Source organism: Trichechus manatus, unplaced genomic scaffold (assembly GCF_000243295.1).
Source record: "Trichechus manatus latirostris isolate Lorelei unplaced genomic scaffold, TriManLat1.0 scaffold00161, whole genome shotgun sequence".
In the NCBI taxonomy this organism is placed as follows: domain Eukaryota; kingdom Metazoa; phylum Chordata; class Mammalia; order Sirenia; family Trichechidae; genus Trichechus; species Trichechus manatus.
In genome coordinates, this window is record NW_004444097.1 from 3282348 (window position 1) to 3293589 (window position 11242).

General features: G+C 35.3%; 1 protein-coding gene across 3 annotated transcripts in view; it reads right to left on the reverse strand.

Moving 5' to 3' along the window:
• Positions 1-187: 187 nt before the first annotated feature.
• Positions 188-11242, reverse strand: part of MYEF2 (myelin expression factor 2) — a 41038-nt gene continuing 29983 nt past the window's right edge. Inside the window, exons 11-16 of one of the 3 annotated variants that reach the window (XM_023740648.1) lie at positions 9689-9757; positions 9282-9380; positions 8917-8988; positions 6989-7197; positions 6857-6908; positions 188-704 (exon numbers count right to left, since the gene is read on the reverse strand). In XM_023740648.1, the coding sequence (XP_023596416.1) occupies positions 541-704; positions 6857-6908; positions 6989-7197; positions 8917-8988; positions 9282-9380; positions 9689-9757 (665 nt within the window). In that variant the 3' untranslated portion in view covers positions 188-540. The remainder of the gene's footprint in view (positions 705-6856; positions 6909-6988; positions 7198-8916; positions 8989-9281; positions 9381-9688; positions 9758-11242) is intronic. The other 2 variants (XM_023740649.1, XM_023740650.1) reach the window with 2 other exon arrangements.

Sequence of the window (11242 nt, forward strand, 5' to 3'; positions counted from 1 at the left end):
AAGGAAAAATCCATTTCTTCATTTAAGTCCAATAAAAAACATCCTGAACTTCAGGATCTAAAACTTACAGTAATTTTTTTTTTTAATCACCACAAGAAATGCAAGTTAAAACCAACCAAAATCACAACCTAATTTGCCTGAGCCCTTTCTTTTCAAGGACAACTACATATATATGAAACAGAAGTTTTGAAAAAACCGTCTATGTTTTATCTTACAGTAAGTTGATAAAAGCAAGGGAAACTTGAACAAATGAAACCCACTATGTGGTACTGAAAATAACAACAAGGAAATGGCTTATTTGATTAAAAACAGTATAACCATTCATTTAAATTGAATGACCAGACCCTCTGTCTTTAAAAACCCAAACTTGAGATTAACAAAAATCACAGTATATTTTTAACACTATACTGTTAAAAGCTGGTGGGAATTTTAAAAGTTCATTTTTACAGCTTTTGTAAGCATACAGTATTACTAAAAAAATGACTTTTACTAGGAGATTCAGCAAAACAGATGTAGGAATGTTCTAACCGTGGTTTGAAATTATGCATTACGATCTAAGCGAACATCGATTTCTCTGCCACTGATTTTTATGCCATTCATTATCCTGCAGGCTTTTTCAGCTGATTCTGGGGAGTCAAATCTGACAGTTCCACAGCCTTTTGACTTCCCATTCTCCATTTTTATTTCTGCAAACATGACATGACCTATAAAAAAAAAGTACAGAATTATTATCAATTTAAACAGGTTCCGTTTCACTATACAGATGTGAAATTTCTCATAGCCATCTGAAGTCTTAATATGGTTAAAGACTTTAACACTAATAATTTAAAAATAACACACCATATAAGCATTATTCTCATTTTATATTTTAAATATAATGTAATTCATACAAACTAATGAATGTTAGAATGTTAAAACATGTTAGAATATGCAAAATTCAAATCAGTATAAATTTGCTTAGAATTTAATATATTGTAGTTTTTACGTTAAATCCTTAATTTCTGAACTAAATTTTATTAGCAATTAAGACAAAGTAGGACAAAATGCCACCAAGTCATCATGCCACAAAATCAACTTACAAAACTATTTCTAGAATAAGCTGTTGCTTTCTGCCTCTCCAATCTCTCTTCCCTCCCTTCTATCCCCACTTCACTCTTCATCCCCGCAAATAGTAGCAACTTCCCAAAAATCAAATTTCTACCAGGCCCCAAAAGGGCCTACTATTTCTGCTTTACAACCACAGTGTCAAAGGCATTTACTGAATATCACAATTTTAATTCAAAGTCTTACAGTGGTACCAAATATGTTATGGAAAAAAAGTCATGGAAGCAAAATCTTCAATTCAAATCAATAAAGGTAAAAACAGTGATGGTAATAACACAGAAGAGAATCTTTCAGAAGGAGAAGTTAAACCAGACAATTGTTCTTTATACAGTTCATATTACTGCTGACACCAGAGACTGATATCTGACGTCAATGTCATTTATCAAAATGCAAGGCGGCCACAAAATCTATCATCCAAACCAGAACACTTCTGAGAGTAAAAGGGGAGCTTTAAAAATTACACATAAATAACAGATGTGGACTATCCCAAGCAAACTAGTTATGTATGATCACCCAGTCCAAGGAGGTCATAGATTTAGGTTATGTGACTCCTTACCGTAACAGTTCTCTCTCACCTAGATATACATGTCAAAAAAATCAAGCTAGAGAACCCCAAATATTATAGTTGCCAGATCACTATGGACTAATGATAGTCTAGCAACCAAATCGGAAAACCAGACATATTTAGCTCTATGGAGGGAAAGAAATAAAAAAGAAGAGGAAGAACAGTAAGGACCTGTCAAAAGATAGCATAAGCTTTTCCAGATAGGATCAACTTTTAATCTCAGTGTATGAGTAAGATTTTTTTTTTCTGTTTCAGCTTTAAGAATGACCTCTTGTCTACAACATCCTGAACTACTTTTCTATTTTTGTTTTTTCATCCATCCCCTACTACTGCATTTTTTTAAAAAGCAACTGGTAGTCAATGCCTCATCTACTCAATACTATTATATGATCTAGGATAATAAATGTCATACTGAGCCAAAACCATGATCTTGTAACCCAGGCCAGGCATTCTTCAATCATGTTCTAGGAATTTATAAAACAGTCTAATTCCCCAGAGAAATCATATTATAATGGTTAAAGCAGATCCAAACAAAACTGTTTAATCTACAACTAGTAAAAAAAAAATCTCATACAGGAATCACATTTCCTAATAAACATGATAAAATTAAAATGAAACTGGAGATTTAAAAAAAAACTTTAAAGATAGATGTACCTAATTTCCTTATCTTGAATACTGTTATCTGGAAAAAAAGTTTAATTAAAAAAGCATACCTTGGTAAATGGCTGCTCTATAGAGATTCTGAAGGGGATTATAGATAATTTTCTAATCTGAAAAAGGGTTAAAGGTTTCTCCTTATTCAAATTTTACCTAAACACTTAGGGTTCTTCTCAACATAAGTATCCTACCATAGGCTTATTAGCAACAGAAAGCTTCACTCATGCTAAGAAAATCTCTTCAAATCTTTAAAGCAAAATCTATCATCTTTTGCATAATCTTCCAGAGTCTTTCAGGACAGGTTTTTCTTTTGTGTTTTTCTCTGGTCTTCCTCAGTTTGGGAATCAGCACTCAGACACCTGAATTCCTGACCTCCACAATATCCTAAGGCTTTTCTAGCTGACAAGGTCCTCAGCTAAGATAACTGAGCCTTCTAATTGTTTGGACACTCAGACTACAGAGTGACCCCATGGATACTTGTTTCATGATTAGACTGCCCAAAAAGTGAGCCGGTGGGATGCAAGCAGAAAGAGTTGTAAGACTGTATTTCTTCCAAATCCAGTGAAAATATCAAATGAGATACTTTCTTTCCTAACGATAAATAATTTAATGGAAAATGTGAGTTTCAAATAATTTATTAAAATGAGACCTAGCTTTTTCCATGCTGAGGGTTTCCTCAAATGACTTAAATATCTATTGATCTTTTATGATGCCAAGACAAACAAAAATAAGACTGCTATTTTAGCAACAGTATAGGACAAAACCGCATGCCATGAGAAATTATCACAGAATAATCAAACGTACTGATGTTGCATGCACTAGTAACAAAAATGACTTATCCTGCAGTAAAAGAAACTTTTCCACTTTATTTAACCCAGCCTATTGAAACTTTGTGAGGTATACTATGGGAAATGCTGACATAAAAGTCTATATAAAAATAGACCAAATTAAAGCATTTACACAATCTACTGCCTAAGTGAAACTGTAACATAGCCCCAGGAGAAAAAAAGCAAAATCAGACATTTACCAGAAGAAGTGGGATTATGATACAAGGGACAGATAAAGTTTTAGTATTTCTTTACAAAACAAAGTGACATTATGAATAAATGCTTTTCATATATTATATCTACTGTTACATTATTTTTACTGTTATTCTAGAGTTAAACTCCACTGGTCATGCTTGAAGCAGCAAGTGCTTTAATAAATAAAATCTACCACAATTCTCCACTTTCTACACAGTTAATAAGGATACTGATGTAGAAATACTACAGAACAGAAATCAGTGGAACAAACTGGTATTTGTTTACATGGTTTATAGCAGGAATAGCTGAGACTGGGATTTCTTTGCATTTCATCATACTTAACCAGAGGGCCAGAATACAGCTAAAGTACACAGACAATATGGGAGCAAGTTTGAAAGACTCTGCCTAGTTGACCTCTTAGCACAAGTTGAACTAATGTAGAGCCCAACTGAATGGGTCAGTAAATTCTACCCAAATCATCAGCCTTCCTGGAAATCCATGTCACTGAGGAATTACATAAGGTAAGACAGAAAAAGAGAGATCCATTTTGCTATAGGAAAGATATGAATCTTACCAGCCTGGGGTCAAAACTATTACCTTTCAGGCTTATCAGAATTAGAAGGCGGAATTAGAAAATGGCATTTATACTCAATTATTTCTTATCTTGCTATATTTGGGGAAATCTGAAAACATTTTCCCCTGTAGAACTTAATTCTCAATACAACATTTTCTCAGCCTTTGTAATTGCCCCTTGAAGGGCAGTTAACCACTAGAGACATAAGCAGGGAGCTTGCTGGTATCACTTGGGGAAGACAAATGGAACACCACTAAACTGTTACTAAGAAGCAAGAAAGAGAATATACTCACCTTGGGCTCAGAAAAATTAAAAAAAAAAAAAAGAAAAAGAAAAAAATACTGCCTTTTACTGGCAAATGGTCCGATACTGGCTTGGGCAGGCTAAAAAGGAACTTCCAATACTAAGAAAAACTCTAAGGTTTAAGACAAATACATAGATAATAGAGTGCTACGAAAAAGGTCAAATAATTTCCATGGTCGCCAACAGCTGAACACTTAATTCTATACTACCCATTGCCATTCAGTCCGACTCATCTTTCTCCCATGGAGCAGCTGGTGGGTTTCAACTGCTGACCTTTTGGTCAGTAGCCACTGCACCACCAGGGCTCCTCAAATATATATAAATATGTATGTATATATGTGTGTGTGCGTGTATGTGTGTGTGTAAAGTTCTGTATTACTATACCTTATCTCCTTTTCCATCAGTGCAGTTTAAGGATAAAAACTGCGGGGAGGGGCATGATAGGGAATTATGTAAGTGTGGTATTAACATAAATCTAAAAGCCAAAAGCTTTTATAGGAGAATTTTAAAAAATAATCCTCAAGATTTAACTACAGACTGATCACAAAAGGATATGAGAAGAATACAGCTAAAACAAAATAATGATAACGTAACCAATTTGTTTTATATGTCTAAAATACTGCACAAATTTTTAAAATGCAGATTTGGATACTATTTTTTTTTCCTTTCACAAAATGTCTCTCAACTGCTGATGTTTGCCTGTCAAAGCAATGCCACTCCAACAAAGAGCCCACTAAAAGGCCTCTCTGACCTTCAACTTTGCTGCAAGCCTGACCTCAAAAGAAAACCTGCTTACATAGGGTTAATGTACAGTCAACTTAACATTGTTCATATTTTCATTAATGTCACTTATTGGCCCTACTTTGCTATCTATCTTTTCTTAAAGTTTCATTTCTACTTTTTAACATAATATCATATCTCACTTGGAGATTTTTTTTCACTGAAATTACAACAAAGATTATCATACCTGTAGCCACCACTGCTCATTTGATGTCTTTCACTAAGGCCCTAATACATTCATTCCTCTGTAGTCTATGGGACTCATGGTCAGATGCTGGTTACTCATCCCAGTTGCTCTTCTTACTCCTTCAAAGACTACCAACACCCCAAAATACCTTCCTCGTATCAAAAAAAAAAAAAAAAAAAACCAAACCCATTGCCGTCAAGTCAGTTCCATTTTGGTTAGCAGCTGAACTCAACCACTGTGGCACTAGGGCTCCAATTTCTCTTAGTGGTGACTATCTACCAGTTGACTAGTTTTCAACAACTTTTTTATCAAAAAAACTAAGTTTCCATTCCTTGAAATTTAGATTACTGCAAAATAAAAGGGTGCTCAACAAAGGGAGCCCATAGAACATCCTAGACAGAGACAGAGTCATACTGTAAGTTCCCTGAGGGCAGGGACAGTATCAACTTTGCTCATCTTCATAATTCTAGTGCCTATCAGACTGCCAAATATATCTTAATGGAAGATTTAATGAAGGAATATCAATAACTGAATAAATGAAGATGTCAGAATGCCTAACACACTCATACACACTCTCAGAACAGGTACAGAGGCAATAAAAGGTGTTAGCATAAAAAGATGACAGTTCTTGTCCCCAAGAACCTCAGTCTAGGAAGGAAGAAAACATGAGCAAATAATTACAATATAATAAAAGCTACAAGAGTTAGCATAAAGTACTATGAAAACACAGCAACTATACTAATAATCTCTCTGAAAGAAGCCACAAAGGCTATTTTTGTGGGAGACCACTAAACTCATCTCCTTTATGAACTCAAAAAATTAAAGACATACTCTAAAAACCTCTTTTCATTAACTCTAAAAGGCCCTTTTTCATTATTACTATATGCTATCTGTATAGCTTACTATTGTGATTATAGTCTCTGGGATCCAATGCAATAGAAAAATACCAGTAGGAAATCTGTTATTTTGTGTCACCCAAGCTATTTCTCCTATCGTCACAAAAAAGAAAAAAAAAAAAGGTGACAACTTTATTAAGATATTTTATAACATTTTATACCAAAAATAACAAGTACATACAAGTCTCTTTTAAAAGTAATAAACCACCCAATCATCCAAAGATCTGATGAACATATTAAGGTTGCATAGGTTGTATCATCAGGCAAGAAAAGTTTGGGTTCTATGCTACCAGCTGTTCCCTATGTTGTGTAGGCAATACAGAGGGTGCAGAATGGGTCTGCCTACTAACTGTGTATCATTGGGATGTCAGCATCTCAGTGCATCATGCTGACACTGCACTGCACGACACTATAAACAAGGAAATAAATATGCCATTCACTAATATTAACCATGAGAAAATCCCTTTCTAAATGTAAACAAAGATGGCATACTAACTTTTTAAAAACCAGATAATAAAGGAAGGCCCTTCTTTACCCATAGGAGACAAGCACAGGCTCTACTCTAAACCTTGCTATTTGGTAGCAGCTTGCACAGCTCTAAGTCAAAGGATAGCAAAATAATTCAATGATTTAAAGTGAAATTTGACCTGGCACACTATCCAGATATAAGCATCTGGACCAGTAAAGGACTAAACAGTGTTTAAAAATCTTAAAGCCAATTTTTCCTCCATAATCAATATCAACATATCTAGTCACTGGCATACTTACCACACTGACTGAATTTCTCTTTTAGTTTCTGCCAAGTCAAGTCAAAAGGCAGCTAGAATGAAAAGAGGTATTAGTAACAGATAGATAAGAAGAAAAAAAAATTTTAAGTATCCATTACATTTATTTGCTTACGTTTCTGACAAATATCTGGTTGCCTTTGGAGCCTATTCTGTCTCTCATTCCGCTTCCCACTGGACCTGATAAAAATCCTCGCTCCATATCGATGCTCCTTTCCAGTACAGCTCCTATGCCAGGTCCCACTCTATCAAAGCTGGAGCTCACCCGGTCCAGGCCCATCCCTAGTCCTCCAGTCACACTGTTCATGCTACTCATTCCACCACCTGCATTTTTAGAGATGGGAGGAAGGATTTGGGAATTTGGTGTTTTTGTTTCAAAAACAAAAGCAGGAAGAAAAAAGGGAGGGAGAGAATCATTTTTGAGAAAGGAGAGAAAAAATTACTTTATTCATATAATAGAAAGTATATAAACATAAAATTACTTTCTTTCATTCAGACAATGCAATTGATTTTCCAAGGAACAGAATTTAACGTGGTATATATTTGATTAGTTGAGAAACTTTAATTCTTGTCACTAATGTAAATACTTTATAACATACACCTCTATAAAATTATGTCTTGATTAATAAACATATATATAAATTATATATATACTCTACCAATCACTTTTTTTATCCTTATTTTTATTTCCCCATAATACCAAACTTAATAATTGCTAGAAAAAAGATATATGGGGACAAATTCAAATGATTACAACTCCAACACATCAAATTTTGCTATCATACTCTCCTGCATAATATTCCCTTCCTAGCTTTCCTTTCACCTTAATATCTTCACTTGTTTCCCATACAATTTCTCTTCTCATATCAGTATTCAATAACCACATAAAAACGTAACTTTTAAGCTCAATATTATCTAGAACTTAAGGGAGAAGAAACAGAATCACTCCCCTTTAACCATAGAGCTCCTAGCTTGTATCTGCTTCATTCTTATGATTTGACTCTATTTCCTGTCCCCTTTAACTATACCAATCCTACTTAGTCTCAAAATTTACCTTTTTCTTGTACCTAATATCCCCATATATAAAACTTCTAAAAATTAACATAACCCTTCAAATGGCTTTCTGTGAATAACAAATACAAAATTAGGGAAACATAAGTATAAATACTAAGGTGGAAGAGGAAGGTAGGAAAGGTGGGCTTAATAGCAAAATGGTCAAGGCTGTAAAAAAGATTATGAGAGGAGTAATAAAATGAGCAGCAAGGTACAATGGAAGGAGATGTCTTCAGCTAACAGGATTTTAGAATTCACTCTTAGTTCAAGTAGGGTATACTTCCTCTGTGAAGTTCCATCAATTAACAAAAGTCAGAAAAATAGGGAGAACGCACAGTGACGTGGTTCAGTAAACAACAGCAGTCAAAAACTAAACCACGTGTTAAGGCTTGGGGAATATACATCCTAAGATGTGATAGTGGAACAGATGGGAGAAATTCAGCATTCCCCAATGTTGCAACTACTCTTGATTCTTTTACGAGAAAGGTTTAAGAGGAAATAAGCACATCTTTCAACCTTAGCCCTCAAACTTAGGAGGTCTCTGAAAGTGTGATATCTGGGGCAATTTACTGTGTCTAACAACAGACACAACATGTTCAGGGATAAAATAAGCCAGTTACAAACAGCAGTTATAGAGACTAAGCAAGGAAACAAAGTTGGTGCTAGAGCAAAAGTTATTCCTGACACATGATCAGCGAAATCCCCAAATTGCTTAGTTGGGACGGAGGCTCTTGGATTGGCTGATGGTTAATATACACTCAGGTGTTAGTTTATAAATGTCAAAGAAGTAAAATTCAAACAGTTTAGAAAACTCAAACAGTGATCAAAAAAAGCCTGAGTTCAAGAACTATCATAGCTTTTCTGAATTATGACAAGACATATTAACATATAAGAACAAAGTCATTGCTATACTACAGTAACTACTCTTGCGAAGTCTTTTGCAAACACTCAAATTATTACTGAATAAATTCTAGTAAAATTTAAACCTACTTATTCCAGATCCTACTGGACCCATGTTAGAAGCTCCTATTCTTCCTGCAAACCCTCCAATCATTGCACTGCCTAAACAAGGATGGAGAGATAATATACTAATTAATTTATATAATCATGCTTTAAAATTCCCAAGATATTATGCTCTCAGAAGATGTACGGTAACTGACAAGTATAAAGTCTTCTAGAAATAGCATTCAAATATCTAAGCTACTGAAAAAGAGAGCTAATATATTAAAATCCCTAAGTGTATTCTTCAAACAATTGCATGAAACATTATAAATTTCTAATATTTTACAAAAAAAAAAGAGAAACAAATTTTGAATAATATAATCTGCAAAAAGAAAAGAAGTATGCTACCCTACCAAGTCTACCAAAGGAATCTCCAAAGCTGCGACTGATTCCAATATCACCACGTCCAAAATCTCTCTCCATGCTACTAGTCACTGCACCACGGTATAGCTCTGAAAAGATTATGCAACAAATTAAACCTTTCCAAGTATATCAATACACAGTAATCCATTTAGGAATATATCTAAACTAAACTGAAAAGACAGCAAAAGTCACAAGTTACAAAAAGTTTGTGATTTACCTAACTTACCTCACGCACCATACATATCACCCCATTTCTGCCATGCCGGTCCCTATCTCTCAAGCGCCCATATGCCCTCTGAAGACATCTACAGTGCCCATTCCCAAGTGGGGGTGGGGGGAATCTTAGTAATAGGGAAAACTAAGTGGAGCACACACGCCACCATATATGTTTACTTACCTCCCATTCGACCAACTCCTCCAAATCCTCCCATGCTATTCATTGCTTCCAGGCCACCAAACCCAATTCCTATGGAGTAAAGATCAACTCTGAGATCAGACTGTCAATTGTACAGCAGAAAGGTACATGTTGTGACTGTTGTCTCACCAGTAAGCTTTTTATCCACACTACCTTGTGCAGTTACTTCTTCTCACCGTCCATATTCCCTTAAGTATGTACCAGCCTCAATTTCTGCTAGCAGTCTTTAGGAAATGAACCAACAATAAACCATAGCTTTTTTTTTCCCTTGGAATTCTCCACACGGTTTCTAGTTTATTAAAAAACTGCGATGGGTATACACAAAAACAAATGCTTATACATACCTCCTCCAATTCTATTCATTCCTCCAAAACCTGGACTATCCATTCCCATACCTCAAATAAAATACAGTAAATTTTATTTTTATGACTAAATAATGACATAATGCAGGATAGCAAAATAGATATCAAGAGATACCATTAGTCCAGCCACAGCGAAAGACTAGACAAGAGCGAGGTGCAGGAGGGATGGTTTAAAGTGCTATGCCTGGCAGTGATCTAGTCATGAGTCTTCAAAAAGGCCTCTCTGAACATTTAATAGACAAGAAAGCAAAATTCACTGGTCACTTCTACAGCATCCAGTTAAGAGAATACCTAGGCCCCAGTCATCATGGTTTTTTTCCAGAACAGACACAGAAATAACACTAGAATTGAATTTTTTTTCAGCAAAGACACAGAAATGTCACTGCAGCAGACTTATAAATCAGGCCAGAAAGCAAGGACTCCTCTAAACACAGAAGCTAAAAAAAACCAAACCAAACCCACTGCCGTGGAGTTGTTCCCGACTCAAAGCAACTCCGTAGGATGGAGTAGAAGTGCCCCCTCCCCCAGGCTTCCAAGGCTGTTATCTTTATGAAAGCAGACTGCCACATATTTCTCCCGTAAAGCGTTTGGTGGATTCAGACCAATGACCTCTCGGTTAGCAGCCAAGTGCTTTAACCACTGTGCCACCAGCGCTCATATGGAAGCTAAGGGAGCAGTAAAAAAGTAAAGACTAAAAATAGCATGTGTTTAGGGTAGAGGGCATGACAACCTAAGGGTAAAGGAAAAACTCTCCATTTGTTTTGGATCAGAATGATTACTGTAGCTACCCTCATAATTAAAAGTGTGGCTAGAGCACCTCAAAAGTAGGATTCTGATAGCATTTATTAGTTCACCAATTTAAACAGGGGTTCTCAAAGTGTGGTCTGAGGACTCTGAAGAGTTCGATAGGTCAAAGCCATTTTCATAATAATACTAAGACATTAATTGACTGTTTCTCTCTCATTCTCTCAGGCGTATGGGAGACTTTTCAGACTACATGATGTATGATACTACAAAAAAACGCAGAAGCAGTTATGATAACACCGCTATCTTGTATTAAGCTAGACACTTCAGGAGACTTACAAAATAGTAAAACAATGCCACTGTTTTCAGTAATTTTTTTTCTTAAAAAATAACATTCACGTTAACATGTAATGGGCTTATTATTATTTTT